Raw genomic sequence first — 17,195 nt, 5'->3', positions numbered from 1 at the left:
TTAGGAGTGGTGGAGAGCGAGCGAGAGAGAGAAAGACAGCAGAAAAAGAGAGAGCGAGTTTTGAGATGTGAGAGATTTGTGACGTTTAGCATGTTTGGAGTAGTTAATGTGTCATCTTGTGTAGTTAGTGTGTAGTGTTGTGTGTCAGAACAATGAGGCGACTGCTGTCTCCAGGTAGAAAAAGGAGTGATACACCTGCTGCTGTCAGACCTGCAGGGATCAGGCTGTGATGTTCTCCTTTATAATGGACAGAAATTATTTTTTTGGAGTGGCACAAATAATTTGTGTGGCATCTTATTGAATGCAGAACAGCTGATTGTTCTGTAAATAGTTTGAAATGGTTCTTTAAAAAAGGAGGTAAAAGGTAAATGGATGCAAATAACTTTGTTATTTGTTTGCAAACTTGTGCATAGGATTTTAAAATTGACCATTTATATTTGCATTTAAAGTTATGAAATATGATTCATTAAACATGTTTGTGGTTGTTAGAGTAAAAAAATATAACCTTTTCTACTCTGATTTTATGTTTTTTGTCTGATTTTAGATCAATTGTGTTAATACAGTATGTCAAAATGAAAACATGACTGTAAATTCAGACACGTGAGGTTGTGCTGAAAAGGATGATACCAAACAAGGCAAAGTAAACAGTTTTTAAAGGTGAAATGTGGTTAAAAATGGCCAATTATACCCTGGACCCCAGAGGGTTAAACGGTTTTTTAAAGTAACGCAACAGTTACTTTTCAAGTAATTAATTACTTTTAGAATATTGTAACTCAGTTACTAACTCAGTTACTTTTTTGAAGAAGTAACTAGTAACTATAATTAATTACTTTTTCAAAGTAACCTGCCCAACACTGGTGGCTGTTCATCTTATAGCAAAGCCTCTCATTGCTTTCGTGATGTAGATCAGCTGATTAGTCTCAGTGATGGTCCCTGTAGGGATTGTCCGTAGTGCTGCATTCACATCTTCTGGTAGACCTTCAGAGATCTTGGTACGGAGTTTCCAGGTTTCCAGTTTTGACATGAGGCCAGTTCATGTTTGCTCCTTTTCCCATCGCACTTATGACTAGGTACCCAATCTCAGGTGGGGGTAATGATATCTCCCTAATGACTTGTCGTCCTGGCTCCCCCTCGCTGTAGCATTTGTGTTGTACCTTGTGTATCTCTAGCTATGAAAGCAGTTCCTTTTTCCGAATGCTGGAACAATAGGTCCCATATCCTTTTCATGTAACCTGTTCCACCGAGGTTACTTAGTAGCATTCCAACAGCGCCCTGTTGTCATCTCTTGCCCACTTGTGTCTTCTTGTTCCAGTAGATACTTTGTTACTCCCCTCGAGTCTTAATAAAGCTCAACTTGTTCTTTGCGGTTAAACTGACATTTCTTTTCGGACAGGAGGATTCTTCGACATGTCTTAACATGTAATGATGTCCAACCACAGCCGATACAATGGAGTCAGAACTAAAAAGAAATACAAACTTAAATGAATATTCTTAATAAAGTCCTTAAGCATTATATATAACGAAACATTCCAACAAAAGGATCAATAAAATACACATTACACTTCACACTGCGGTAATCGCACTGGAATATCACGCAACAGTCGCGTATTTACATACAACGATAATAAACAAAATAAAACATTTACCTCATTGGCCTCACTCAAAGGGAATAAAACTTTCATCTTTACGTCATGGGGAGGTCCAAAGAAGGCACTCTTTTTATTTATTTAATATTTCAACTACTAATTGTTTCAACCTTAAATATCTAATAAAATGAACTAAAATAGAGTTGCCTATGACGGCAGCTACATAGGGGAGACCGGGGATAGTTGTAACATTTTTGACATTTCTGTCTGTAAATTGGAGCTCTTTTAAGGTAGTGGATTAAAAAATGTAATGCAAAGTTTTTACATGTCTCTGCTATTAAATAGTACAGCTATTTTCTCTGCAGCACAATTACCCATTGCATGGTATGGTCTCAAACACAAAGAGTGAAATGTTACAATTAACTCCATAGTCTGGGTTAGTTGTAACATATCCTGGGGTGAAATGTAACACAATGAAATAAGGGTACAAACAAAACATTAACATGTAATCTTTTTTATTCAACACATGAATGCACTTAGAGCCATTTATGTAGCTATGTGTGTGTGTGACAGAATGCAGAAATCTAGCTTTTGAACATATGCCAACCCCCCAAAAAAGACAAATTATGGAATTTTCTGCAACTGAATATTTCATTAATTTTGGTTGGTCTTCCTAGAGTTTGGCCTCATTGGCTCAGTGGGCATTATAACCTACAACTCTTGCACCAACTTTTGAACATAACAATGAAGCTGAAAAAATGTAGTTGTGCACCAGCATTGCAATTCCATTACTTTTTATCATGGCTTACCTTGGTGTGGTTTGCAAAGTGCTTCAGAAAGATGTGGAAATCTGTTTCTTGCACCCATCCTGATTTATCTCCACTACCAATACTTCCTACTGGTCCATCTCTGACACAGTGGTCTGCATAATGTATGTGTGGGAACACAAACAGTGGAGGAATTGTGTTGCCAATGGCATTAACCGCATATACAAAGGTGACCAGTGAACCTCTCTCTGCTGATTTCATATCCCCAACTTGTTTAATGTAAGTTAAAGTAATTGTGTGGTAAGTTGTAACATCTGCATTATTGTTACAACTAACCCAGACTGTTGCTGTTACAACTGACCCAGACTCCCATAGCCATGAACTAGCTAACATTACAGCCAACGGCTAAAACATTTGTACTAAAGACCTACACAGAATATATCCCCATAGACATACAAATAACACAATTTAAGTTTGATGAGTTTAACTGCAAAGCAGATAATGCTATTATAAATTGAAATAAAGTAGAAAAACGTACTTTTTGGCATACAAATTACTTTTTTTCGTGTTAAATTGTCTGTGTTTGACAAAATGTGCTGATTTTTCACATGCGATAGCAGAACTGAATTGGGCATGCACAGGATGAATCACATCATTTGAAACTTAGCCCTGAATGGAGAAATTGGAAGTGTTACAACTGACCCACGTTACAACTATCCCCGGTCTCCCCTACTTACTTTAAGACATCAAAAATGTTTCTTTTGTATTAATATCAGAATTATTTTTGATAGCAATGGTTAGATATGTACAAGGAAATAAGCTGAAAAAAACATCCATTTTGGGAAGACCTTAATCTTTTTAAACTACTGGGAGCTGTGACACGAGTCAGTAGATTCAGTATTTTTTTTTACTTTTTCCTCCCTCTCTGCTTTCCTGGTTACTAATAAAGATGAATAGAAAGATTATTTTAAAAAGTTTTATTTTGTTTCTTTTTTTAAGAATAAAAATCTGTTCACTTTATATTTTTAAATTGACATGTATTATAGAATACTCCAATTAATTAAAACGATTCATTTACACTCATTTTTAGACAGATACAGAATGATCCATAAAAGCAGCCTTGTCAAATGAATTATTTAATGCTATTGATGAGATGGGATGGTTTTGCTTTTATTTTAAATTCTGCAAACTGACTATTAGGTTTTTAGGTGTTAAAATAAGAGATTCATTAAGAAGATAACACCATAATATACTAAAATAATAATAATATCCTAACCCTTTATCTTAATCATAACAAATGTGATAATCTCATTCTATTACTTTGAAAGGTTTTGTATACATGCATGTACAGGCACTTAAAATCAACTTAAAATGATCGACATCAGTTGACAGCTAATTTCAGGAGACTGGTGATTGCTTGGTTGCTAATTTTAATTATTATTTGAGATAATCTGTGACAGAAAAAAGCAAAAACTGTCAGTGTTCTCTCTATTTTTAAGGCTCAGGCCCTTGCGATACTATCATTACTTGCTAGCTGATTTTGTTTGATCTTTTTCATTTTTTCCTAAAAATCTCTAATCGTGAAACCATTGGTGCCTTATTTTGGTGCCTCTTCAGGTTAAATTGATCTTGTTTGAAGTTTATTCCTGTCACAGCTGCTAGATGGCAGCATGACCTAAGAGAGCAGAAACACACTTAAACTCATATTTATTGATTATTACAACTTAAACAGACAGTGCTTAGTAATCTGATTTATACATGGGGATTACTTATTGAAAATGTGCTCTGTTTCATTTGTAAAGCTCAATCTTGCAAAAATAACTTGGATTGTTTGTTGCACAGATTGGAACTGGTCATTGAGTTTGTGATTCATACAGAAAGTCGTGACATTTGGAGGGCTTGTTGCCTGCTCCTGGAGTAAATAGGTGGAACTGGGCTTGTCCTTTGTACAATGGTGATCGGTATGTTAAGCACATTCCAGATGGATGGAATGCAGGGAAAGGAAAATGCCACTACTTAACTAAAACAATTCTTCCAGTTAAACCAGTTTATCATGCTTGTTCACGTGTTAATCACGTTCTCAACACAAGTACATCTACACAACCTGCTGTTATTTTTAGCCAGAATGACTGTGTCCTTGTTGCTCCTATGCCTTGTTTAACAGTCAGCTACCTCAAAAAGCAAGGGGTTTCAGGAAAGGCAGACGGGGTAAGCTGGGTGTGGACCTGTAAATGGATGGAGCGGGTAAAGGAAGTCGGGAAGGGAGAACGTGAAGAAAGGAGCCGAAACGTGCAGAGGTAGGAAGATCACTATCTTTCAGCTACTAGCCTTTGATTTGAGTTCTTCAGTACACTGATTGTGTGGTGCTAAAGGAAGGATATGTCAGTGTAGTAATTGCTTTACAGCAGGTTTTAAAGCCAAAGTCTTCTGTGGGATTCATGTCTTAGAACTTACCATTACACACAAGGTAAAAGATCTGAAGTAATTATAAATTAGTATACTGCTATTTCAAGCGTTAGCCTCTTTGACACAACTGGAGATACAGCTGGTCTGTTATTGTGAATTTGGAGGATTTCAAGGATACCATTATTTGTAATGTTCCATCACTATTTGTGCTGTTTTAAAAACAGGACTTTGTAAATTCCAGTCATTATGCGGCAAGCGATGATCAAACTTTAATGTTTATTAAAGGGAATTTTTGTCTGCGTAAAATTTGTGCTGGCCTGAAAGAACTTTCCCTTGTCCTTCCCATTTAGCAACCATTTAATAGTGTTTTTAATTATTAGGTAACCTTGATCTCACACTGTCTTGGTTTTGTTTGCTTTACCTACAGTTCAGCTCAAACACAAGCTGATGCTCAGTCCCAGCACACACCGTGGTCCCAGATTGTGGGCACGTTGGGAGCCTGGTATGGCTTTACTCCAGTTTTTGTAGTTTGGTCAGTCTGCCAAGTGGAGGCACTGTCGCACCCTTCTGTACTGAGAGTGGATGTGTGCTGGAGACTACTTTTTGTATGCCTTCTGTTGATTTCTCTGGGAGGTTGCATCCATGCCCTGAAGTGCTGCCTGCAGCCAGGACAGAGCCAGGTGAGCACAGCCTCATGGAGTGAATCTGCCTTGAGCTTGTTTGTGTTTTTATTTCTGTGATATTTATTCACTGACTTTTTCTCAATTCCAGGGAAAGCCTCTGGGGACTGAACAGGAGATTGTGACTGAAATCAGGAATGATCAGTGTTTACGGTGAGGCTTTATTATTGTCACACTTATATCGTCTTCAGTTGGTATGAATGTTTTTTTTTTTTTTGGCAACATTTTTCTAATAAATTACCCCAAAATTGTGTTGCATATAGTGTAACATTTTTTGCTCTTTTCTTCAGGATGTACCAGGCAAGAAACCCAGGTGTGAATATTAATCTGATTCTTGCCCTGGCTGACAGCCTGCTGCTGTGTGTGCTGCAGGAACCTCTGCCAGACCCCAATGTGCCCCACATTCAGGCTCTTCTCTCCAGACTGGAGGTAAAACAAAACCAACTTAAGGAAAAAAATGCACCCCACCCCACCCTAATGTCTCTCTCTTTCTCTCTCTCTCTCTCTCTCTTTCTCACACACACACACACACACACACACTTGCCTTGAGCCATACTTTTCATCTCCTGTGGTTTCAGTTGCGTTTTGCATTTAGAGCAGTGTAAAGTCTTTGTTCGTAATATAGATCAGACCCTCCGCTCAGAAATACATAGATATTCTAACCGCAGGCAACACATGCCATCACTGAGCTCCTGCCAGTCCTGCTCTGAATTAAGTAGACTGAAATGAGAAAAGAATTTAATGTTCTGTCTCTTTCTGCCTCCCCTGTCTATCGTTCTTGACAAAACAAACCCATAATACTAAAAATCAGCCTGTGAATCCTCTCTGTTTCATGTTAGTCAGTGTCTCACACACTGGAGGTGACTGATGTGGGATCAGAGGTGGGACTGGATGAGGTGGACCAAAGCTCTGTAGTGACAGAGAAACTGAAACTCCTCCACACCTACCTGCAGCAGAGGTGAGCTGCTAGTGTACCAACCATCTGCTTCTATGGAGCCAGAGTTTAGTTGTATTTATGAGACACTCTTTTTCTGTCTGACAGGAGAGTGTCCCTGTGCACTCTTGTCCAGGTGCAGGGGGACTTTGAGGCCAGTGTGAAGAACATGCTGCAGGGCTTAAATGACCTCTGGGCTCAGCTGGAGGAGCTGCATACTGGGGTCACACTCTTCAAACAGGAGACCCAAGGCCACAGAGATCTGGCCTCTGCTCAGAGAGACACACAGGTAAAGACATGTGGAAACCAGTTAGCAAACTGTAGTATAGTTTACTTTTTTTATTTTCACTTTGAAGTTTTTATTTTAACAGCTGTTGTTAACATTGCTGTTTCCCCTGCCTTTGAGTGTTGTTCATGATATTGTGTGTTTGCCATAGAATTTGTTGTCGGTCTTGGGTGACTACAGGAACAAACTTCAGTCTTGTCAGGTTCATTTGAAGGGCAGCACACAACTACTGCAGGTTAACTCCTCAAGAAAGACAAAAAGAATATGTTATTTCTGTTATTGTTGTATTCACTCAGAAATCTAATGCCCTGTTCCACAGGAGTTAACCTGGAGTCACACCCACACGAGCAACAGCGTGAACTGCAACAGTGAGTCAGTTTGGCCAGAGCTCTTGCTTCAGTCTAATATTGAGCAGGTACACTAAACTTAAGACAAACAGCTTTAACAAGGTTTAAAAACGCACCAGGAATAAAAACATGTCTCTTCGTTCAGTTTGACAAGGTGCAGGAGAATTTCACCTCTCTGGAACAACAGATCTCTACCTTCCAGGCCCACCTGGAGGGACTTGGAAAACAAAATCAGGAAAAACATGCCGGGCCCCTCATTCATGCTGACGGGCCACATTTATACTCGGTACCGCCACAGACTTCTTATCATGCCCACAGTAAAGTGTCTGTGGAGCACCGTAACTCCACCTCTTCCTCCACGTCTGCTTCCTCGGTGGATACAGGTACAGCCACAAAAACAGACAATATTTTCTCACTGTGCAAGAGGTCGGCGCTACATTTCCCTTCCACAATCGGACGACGTCTGCGCATATCTGGAGGGAAGAAGTGTTAAAAACGTATTTAAAAGCAGAAGGTGTGGTAGTGAGCTGGGGAAGGAATATTCAAATGTTGATCATTTGCTGGTTGCCTAAAATTTTATTATTTATTGATCTTTGTCATAGCATTGCTTTGACTTGTATGTGTACTTTAACTTAGCTTGCTTTATCTTTTCTACCTCTTGGATTTAAGAGCAGGCAAGAACAGATTTTCACTGTAAAGCACATTTCAAGCACTAGGGGGCACACTTTCATCAGTTACTTCGAGAATAAACAGGTACGATGTGGACATGTACACTGATCTCAGGTTGACTGAGCCCAGTGTGAACCATTTCCCTGCTGTCAACAAGATAGAAGTATTGGGTGCATTTGTTCAAACATAAACTTCAGTCAGTCAAAAATAGTTTTGAAAATTTGAATTTGGGCCAATATTTCAGGTGTTTTCTGTGATTTTAATTCACTGGATAAGGTCACCAGCTGTTCTCTTTGTGCTTGAAATGTGATTTTGAAAGTTGTATTGAAGTCTTATCCTGTACAGCTCTTTGAATTTAAGAAGTATATTTTTATTGAAGGTTTCAGGTTAAAAAAATAACCTAGGGGAGAGGAGGCCAATATGGCAAGTATTTTTGTTACTAAAAACTGAGCGGCCCTCTAGACCATTTTTAAAAGAAACAAATGTCTTTGATCCAAATTCAGTCACCCTGCAACGCTACGCCAAAGGCGATGGTTTTCTCAACCAGATTCCTAATGTTTCAGGCTGAAACGTGCAGGACTTCTCATAGAAACCTGTTAATTCATAGCCGCAGTTAAGCGCCTGTTGCATGGACTCTGTACAGCATGTGTGACAAAGATGTCATTTTGACCATGGACTTTCCTACCATCTGCCAGATGATGCATCTGTCTGATTTTCTCACACTGTGATTGGGAGTGGTGGGGCCGACCCCTGGGGGATTTGGGATGAAAGGAATGTGAACTGAACACTGCAGGATTTGAGCTGTCACAACACCAAGATACAAACACAGTGTGTGTGTGAACTTCGTTGTAGAGAGATGTAAAGCCTGTGGAAGGAGAGATGCATGTCTGGTTGTTTGGACTTCAAAGACACAAGAGTTTGAATTTAAAAAATAAATCGTTATGACATCCCTCATGAGTTTGTATGTAACATTTTCCACTAATCAGTAATGGAAACACAGAACATAACTGTCTTGGATGCTTGGTTACAATAACAACGACCACATCTGCTTTGAGGTCCAACAGTCAAAAGATGTTTTATTAAGTGATTTAATAAATAAATGAAAGGGGTGAGAAACAGAGCTTCAATACAAAATAGTGGGGCACATCCTGGCTGTGTCCAGATAAACTCATACCTCACATTGCTGGCGTGTGATGCCAAGGCCATCAGAGGGATGGCATCTGGGAGAGCAGATGGCATCAGATATCTGCTTGCTGAAAATGCAATAGTGAGCGAATGAAATTACCACAGGCTTTGTTTAGTTACACTAAAAAGTTGATGGCTGGCTTCCTCAGAGGCTACTCTGGTCCTGTAGCAGAGGCTATTTCAAAGCCAGCTCAAGTATGTGTTGTTTCAGAAAATATGGTTCATGGCAGAGGTCAATCCCTCGCCTTATCCTGACAATTACTCAAGATCAGGTTTCACTGGCGTACACATAGCACGCATTTGTGCTGATCCCCCCGCTGATGACACCATGCCGTAGTATAAGCAACTGCTATCTGATATCAACAAACTCAAGACCTTGTCAAGAAACTTTCTTAAGATCACAGTTAATTAAACTGTTTAAAATCCACATTAAGTTTCCATTAAGATTTAATATGGTTGTGTGTGCGCGTGTGTCTGGTTGGGGTCTTGTTAAGCTTTTATAATAACGGCAGTGACATCCTTGGTAATTTATGTAGACCTGAAGAGTGCAGCCGTGACATCACTCTGTAACATATCATACATAACGTGTGTGCAAACAAGCAGTTCTTAAGTCATTTTTTGTTGAACACATGAATGCATCAATCATCTTAGTATGTGATTAGATTAAATTTTAATTTTGAATCTGACTTGACATCATAAACATTTTTAAATCCAGTATATCATTTCATTCTTTTAAATAGGTTCTAAGTTAGAAACTGCACAGAAACAGTTGCTTTCAGGTTTTAGGACTCAATAATGAATAAAAGTATCCCTGATACGGCCATAAGAAGTAGGCTTGAAGTGATCGTGGCCTTGTTTTAGAGAGTGTACAGGCTGTGGAGCTGCACCATGACAGAGTATAAATAAGAAATAAGGATTATTTTAACTGTGACTCTATCAAAGCTACTTTAATAATGTCCAAGAATAAAAAATATGAAGCTGGAAATCAGAATTATAGTCCATGTATTCTGTGTATTTTGATTTCTGTAATTTGACACATCTGTGACATCAGCAAAAACTGCCAAATTAAATATTTTATATATACAAGATACTAGGTAATTTCAAAAAGATGTGTTTCCTTTTCAAGTACTGTTTAGTTATGGCAACTATGAACAAACAATAATCTTGGCAAATAACTCTTCATTGGTGGTTTGAGGTGTATTTTTCTTTCTTATTTTGACTTAAAAATGAGCTTCTAAGTTGAATTTCAGAGTATGTTCTAAAACACAAAAGCTGTTGCATGGCTCTTATTAGGGCTGAACACAGATAACAGGAGGGACATGCCACTTTTAATCAGAGTTTGTTGGAAATAGAATGGACAGCTGCACATTGTGACAAAACATCAAAACGAGAGCCACAGATGTACGCAATTAGCAACATGGTAGACATTTGGGGAGCAAAGGTCCATAAACTCACAACTTATTATGGCTGATCTAACATGGCTGGAGGGAAGCCTAAACTCAACAGCATTAATGGGCTCTTAGTTTGGGTTGAAACATTCCACCATCCGGAGTTTAATGTCAAAGAAAGCTTAACTCCTAAAATCTTTCGTGCCAGTATAATGCCAGCCTGTTCTCATACTACATACCATCCAGTTCAGTGCACTTGTAGCCTATATATGTGCATGAAGGGGTGTATATGTGTGTGCTGAGTGAGAGGGCGGCACCAATAGCCGGGAGGGAGGGAACAAGCGTCACGCTCAACATGTTTCCAATCATTAGGAAATGCACAGCTTCCTGTTTGTGTAAATATTTTCTTATTTTGTTTTTCCAAGCGAGCAGGGTAGAATAATGAAGGCTGACCTCTCTGGCCTCTTGGTTTTTTTTAAAATGTAGCTCACCTGCAGTGCTGACACGGATGACACCACTGGCTGCAGGGAGCGGAGAGTCAGAAATGGAAGGGACTTTACGGGGGCAGTGCACACCACCAGCTTTTGATACCAGCTAGTAACAGATGTGAGGCCTTTCAATAACATTTTCATTATTTCACATTAAATTGCATGTTCTTATACCACTTGAGCATCATCTGAGTAAGTATGACTGTAAGGTTTTAGTTGTGTAATAAATTTAAAACAAAAAAGGTGTACTGCATTTGAAAGAAAAGATCTGACCAAGGGTTACTTGTGAGGTAAAAATCTCACAAAGTTATAGGATTATTCCAGATGTTGCTGTCTGCAGCATTAAATATTACATAATAAATCTTTTTTAGTTTTTTTAATGACACTGAAAAAACTTCCAGTATGCACTACATCACCTGTCTTTAATCATTTTGTTTTATCTCTGTTGCCAAAGAAACTGATGGTTTGATTTCTCAACAATCCTCCCCAAGAAATAACATTTCTTTGGAAAGGTTACGAGGCCAGATGATGCAGTTCTGATGTCCAGATTTTCTTTTCTTTTACTTTTTTGTCAGTTATCACGAGCTCCTATGTTTAACGAATAACTCTATATTATAATGTAGACAGTGTTTTGTTCTTTAACTTTGAGTTTTACAAGATAAGTTATCCTATTTTCTGGATTTTTTTTTTATAAGACTTCCTTTCTCTGTGTCTTATTTGATGGACGTCTTTTAGGTGATACAGCTAAAAGACGTCCATGGTGTGCCATAACTGACAAGAATATTAGAAGCTGGGTTTATTTAACACAAACGCAACACAACAACTCCTTTCCTCTCAAAGTTTGAACCTGTCTCTTTTTTCATCCGTACGAGGCACCAATGTGTGAGGCAGCTCTCCGAGGAAAGGCTAAACAAACAGGCTGGCCCAGGCACAAAGAGTCCGCCACTCAGAGACATGTGGCAGCAAAACCCTCTCAATCCATGTCCCCACCCCCCGAAAGTTGCAACGCGGAACCCCTCACACTCCCACCAGAGCCACACAAACTCCTCCGCATACCCTGCGCATGGAGCCGGGAGGAGAAAAGTTAGAGGAAGGGAGGAGGGGTGGTGGTGGTGATGGGAATTCTGATTCCTATTCACCGAATGTCACCACCTTACAAAGGGGACCGCATGACACTGCCACTAAATCAGAGTTAATGGACTCCTTTCTCAGTCCTGTGAACATGACAGGGGGCGTGTGTGTGAGAGTAAGGGGGTGTGGAAGAGGGACAGAGGCTGTGAGGGTGCCTGTTTGCCCCATTGAAGGGGCACATGGGCCAATGAGCCTTGTGTGATATAGTGAAGGTAGTGGAAGTGTGTTTTCCTGGGGCATTAGCAGCTTGTCCAATAGGGAGCTTCGTCTCTCATTCAACACTTCTTTGTTTTAAGCAGTCTATAAGTCAGACAACATGTCGACTCGGTGCTTTCAGTAAATCATTAAAAAGACAAATGTTAATCATATGGTTTGTTTGACTTTTCGGTACTACTCTTTCGCCACAGCCGATTAGTGTGTAAGACACAAAACAACATAACATCAATCACGGTGCACTTTAACACTAAGCACCTACCTACACAAACCATGTTGGTGTAAAGGCAATCAATCAAACTAAAGTGAAGGTACGGGGCAGGACCATCCACAGGGCTTGTGGGGCGATTGTCAATTTGCATGTGAACACTTATTTCACAGTGAGGAGCCAGACTGGGGGACAGCAATTTTGGAGCCGTTTGTTATCTTCCCTATGGGGCAGTACCTAATACAAGTAGCCCCTCCTGCCCCATACCAGGCTCAAAGTGCACACCCCAGAGGCCAGGACGAAGACGAGTGAAGATGGCATTGGTGTCACTTGGTAGGCATTCATAACTGCCGAACCCCCCGCCTTTCACTACACAGAGGAGAGGCAGAGAGACAGAAGCGGGGAGACATGGAGCCCCAGGTACCGACCTCATTAGCGGATAAAAGCAACCTTTCTGTGTGACCCCTGACCCCGGGAGTTGCCATGGAGCCTTCCAGTCGATGCATAGATGAAGCATGCTGGTATTGCCCCCAGCAGAGTAGGGTGAATATTGACTGCTGTGAGAATTATGAAGGTCCCACCCCCGCCTCACTCATGCTCAAATCCACATTCGACCGCTTCGCGATCGTCTGAACTCACTTTTTGGAGTGCACGAGCCGTTCTCTCTTGTTTCCTGCTTTGTTTAAATCGTCTTAATACCACTCAAAAAGTTAAGCTCATTACATGCTTGAGTTCACCTTTGATGTGTAGGAAGGAAAGTTGTTATAGTTTACATAAGGACAAAATGAAAAGCTTGCATGGAACTTTCGCCCTCCTTGTTTCTACTCATCACATTGGACACGGAGAACTTTTAGATGAAATTTAAACTAAAGGTGATTGCTGTGATGACTCACAAAATCTTGAGCTGTTTCTCTGATTAAATATGCCTCTCAACTTTATTTTAAAGAGCACTATAAAATTAAAAGGTATCATTTGTATTATTATTGCATTAAAGCTGCTGCTGCTTTATGCATAAAACTAAGAGAGACTTCATTGGTGTAGTCATACCTTGGATGATATAACCTGTAGGAGAAAGTGTAACAGTACAGGGTGTGTGCTCGTGCGTGTGTTATGTGTAAGTATGTGCATGCGTGCATGTGTAGTTGTTGAATAATGATGGGGAGGGGGGTTATATCTTGGTCATGCTGACTGAGTTTTATAAGCTGTGGCTAACCCCACTCCCCACAGCTGACTGAATATTAAATAAACAGAGCCAAGTGGCTGAATTCAGCGGAGTCAGTGCTCAGGCTGGAGAAGCACTATTTCACCAGCGCTGGGCCTCCCCCATGGGGCCCCCACATCAGCCTGTCTTATTCTTGGCAGCTGCAGTGGAGAGAGGCAGCCTATGGGGTGGGTGGATGCGGAGTATTTGGCTTAGTGTACAAGGGGGAGGTGAATGGAAGAAAAAGTTGGAGGGAGTGAAGAAAGAGGGATGTGGGTAAAAGAAAACTGGAGGCTGGTGTTTGTTTCTGTGCAGCTGTGGGGATGAAAATCACAACAGCAGCAAGACGAGAACTGTGAGTTGCGCCGTCACTGGCAGCTTGGTGGAATTAGTTCCCCATCAGCTCAAATTTAGAGTGTGAATGTAAGGTGGTGTTTCAGTGTCAGCAGGTCAAACATGATCAAACATGCCAGAAACACTGCAGGCCTATATTTAATCCGGTGCTCATGTGTGATGTATCTGAGTTGATGGCATGTGTCAGAACATAAATAGACAACAATACCATCCAGAGGCCTTTCCTCCCATTCCCATTATTTTTCAAAATAAATTTTAAAAGAAAAATCTGCTGTTCTTTAAGAGCTGCAACAAGAGCCCAACACAGGAAACTGCAGGCATAAATGATGATGACAATGCACAGAAACTACAGGAAGCTAAAAAAGAGGTGGGCGTGGCTGTGCGTCGGCCCTGTGCAAAGTCTGTACGCAGATCTTAAGAGAGCGTTGTCTCCATGTTATAGCAGGGTAAAAAATATGTGGAACAGCTGGACTGTGGGCTGGACTTGCTTGTGTTTGTGCTCGTCTTAATCCTTTAGTTTAGCCCCTGCCACAGGGAAGACCGAAGTCATAACAGAGAAGAAAATAACTTCTTTTTAATGAAGTGAAGCAAACAAAGTGTTAAAAGAAACTGTCCACCACAGCTACTGTTAGTGCTTCTCATCCTGCTTTGCTTATTTTTTGGCACTTGACCCTTTTCTCGGTGAAATCCCCAGTCACTGTTATTATTAAGCACACCTGATTTTGTAGCCATGAGGTTTAAAAGGCTGATAGCTAGTCTGTTCCCACGGAGGAGCCTTTAACACCTCACATTAGAAAAATCATATCCGAATAAAACCATTAATGATGCCTAAATCCCACTATGGTACTTCAGTTTTAGACTTGTGTTAAATGCTTGCTTTGTCTTGCAGGCAGCTTACAGTGACACCAAAACACCTGTATTTTCCCACTATGTGTGTATAGCATAGAAATAGTGTGCAGTTTTTAAAAATGTATTTGACACTTCTCATCTTTAATTGTAATAAATTGGCAATCGGATTACTTTTCACCACTGCCATTACTCACACCCCGCTCTTTTAGCACACGTTACTGTACTTTGTCCTTTGGGAAACAAAAAACCGACCATCCCAGACTGTGACTTCACCCATTCTAGACACCAAATAAAATGCATTTGATATCAAGCTCCTATTTGATTTATAAAGAGCCTCCACATGAATGCTATCAAGTCACAGCAAGCATCTGGGCAGGTCATGGGAGTCATTTTCTGGATGGAGTGAATCCGCAGGGCTACAGCCTCCCACACCCTGCTCTATAAACACAGCTGTCAGTCTTGTGTCTCCTGTCATTGCCAGCTCCTGTGTTTTATTCTCTCCTCTTTCACATAATTTGAGCTGCACAGCTGAGCAGGCAGAGAGCTCCCAGTCAGCATCCTTCACTGTTGTTGCTGGATGTGGGAGAGTTTTGCTTACTTGCTGACTGAACCGATTAAGCGGCAAAGAAATATATTAGGGATGCACCCCTGTGTTTACAGAGCAGGATTCACCAGGAATGTACACTACAGCAAAACACTGGCCATCTTTAATGGCTCACGCCAAAAAGCAGCCTCGCACGTAGTGTGAGTTCAGCTAATTGAAGCCAGTGCCTGTGTTTTTTTGATGAATTGTTGTCCTCTTCATATCCCTCCCTAAGCGTCCACCCACACTGTGCTTTAGACCTCCCACAGAACACTACAAACATACATTCACATGTATTTGTGGACGCACACACGCGCCTACGCACATACTCAGCGGGGCAGGTAAGAGCTGTAGTTACAGAAATGTTGTTTCATCTTGACCTCAGGAAAGCAAAGGCCTGGGTACAGCTGAGTGGTTTTCAAAGGGTGAATGAAAAATGAAAAAGGGAGCAAGAAGACTGAGAGTGAAAGACAAAGGGAGAAAGTGTGTGTGTGTGTGTGTGTGTGTGTGTATAGTGGAGGAAGACGGAGAACGAAAGGAAACACTGAGAAGTAGAAAGATAATGCCTGCTAAAAACTCCCTGTGGACTCCCGTCTGCTTCTCTCTCCTGCAGAATGGTGCAGGTCGGCATTCCCCCTCGCGCTCCTTGTGTGGTCCACAGTTCCAAGTCATTCCCAAACAATCGGCATTAATCCAGAGTATGAGGAGCCGGGAGCACAGTGCTGCCAGACTGCTGGAGCGCACTCACCCTGGCCTGTACTGACACATGCTACACTACACCTCTTCGAACACCAAGACACACACACACACACACACACACACACACACACACACACACACACACACACACACACACACACACACACTAATAGACTCATGCAGCATTTGATCAGACATACTACAGTAGTAAGTTGCATTAAAATGGTAGAGTGGGCTTTCTTAACATAAATACCATCCCAGAGCAACATCACAAACTGCAAAACATGCGAGATTTATTTAATAAAAAGTTACAATTCATTAGCACTTTGGCAGAGCTGTTTTTTATTTATTTTCATTTTCTCTTACTGTGGTTTTGGTTATATGTGTGGTTATATATATTGGTCATACAGATTTCCCTACCTTGGATCTAGGTGGTGAGTTCAACATGAGCTACTTTTATAGTAAAATTTAATTCCTTTTAGGGCTCAAACTGTAGGGAAGAAATGTCATAAACACAGAGTAGTATGTTCACTTATTTCTAACCTATATGGTTGCTTGGCTGTTCCTGTGCTCTGCTCAGAATAAACGCATTATTAGCTGCTTATTAAACTATTTAGTTCCGAGCTGAGCCGACAACGGTGCGCTCACTCAGGCACATGGCGTTCAGAAAGGCCCTTAAAAATGTATTTGTTCTTCTATACGAGCTACAATAATTGCTATCGTTTTGCAGCGTGTATGTTTAAATGTCTTCCTTCTTAAGGGTCATCTTTTATATGTTTCCACAGGTCTATTTTGCATCAGGCCAAGAATTTAATATTGGCTGCACATGTCTAACCTCCATGAAAGCTTCATGTTGACCAAAACTTGCACCACGCTCAACCCTCCTCCTCACTCACCTGCAGGCCCAGAGATGTGGGATGTGCCAACATTGTGTGCTGCAGCCTGGAAAGTACACTTGCTGGCAGTGCTAAGAGCAAATTGCTGTAATCATCCATTACTCTAATTTAGTAATTTACCTGACTTTACACATTCATCACTTTCATAAAATACTAGGCACATGGATGATGAGGCCCAGCCCCCAGTACGGGGCTCAGAAAACATCTTAGTCTCACTAGGGGACCAAACTGGACACCCCCTTTAGCCTCTTACAGCCTAATCACCATATATGACCAGCCATTAGTCAGCCAGTTCAGACTGACCCTGACACCATGTCTGCTATCC

General features: G+C 40.8%; 1 protein-coding gene across 1 annotated transcript; it reads left to right on the top strand.

The window, feature by feature from the left end:
- The first annotated feature begins 3,961 nt into the window (after positions 1 to 3,961).
- LOC146503722 (uncharacterized) lies at positions 3,962 to 16,530 on the top strand. Its single transcript, XM_085130870.1, has 9 exons — positions 3,962 to 4,650; positions 5,187 to 5,439; positions 5,531 to 5,592; positions 5,730 to 5,868; positions 6,279 to 6,397; positions 6,482 to 6,662; positions 6,811 to 6,894; positions 6,979 to 7,074; positions 7,152 to 16,530. Exons 1-9 carry the CDS (start codon positions 4,502 to 4,504, stop codon positions 7,497 to 7,499), a joined length of 1,431 nt encoding a protein of 476 aa, XP_084986996.1. The 5' UTR covers positions 3,962 to 4,501; the 3' UTR covers positions 7,500 to 16,530.
- The last annotated feature ends 665 nt before the right edge of the window (positions 16,531 to 17,195 follow it).

Source organism: Neolamprologus multifasciatus, chromosome 14 (genome assembly GCF_963576455.1).
Source record: "Neolamprologus multifasciatus chromosome 14, fNeoMul1.2, whole genome shotgun sequence".
NCBI lineage: Eukaryota > Metazoa > Chordata > Actinopteri > Cichliformes > Cichlidae > Neolamprologus > Neolamprologus multifasciatus.
Note: the sequence above shows the minus strand (reverse complement) of the source record. Positions and strands in the feature narration are given on the sequence as shown.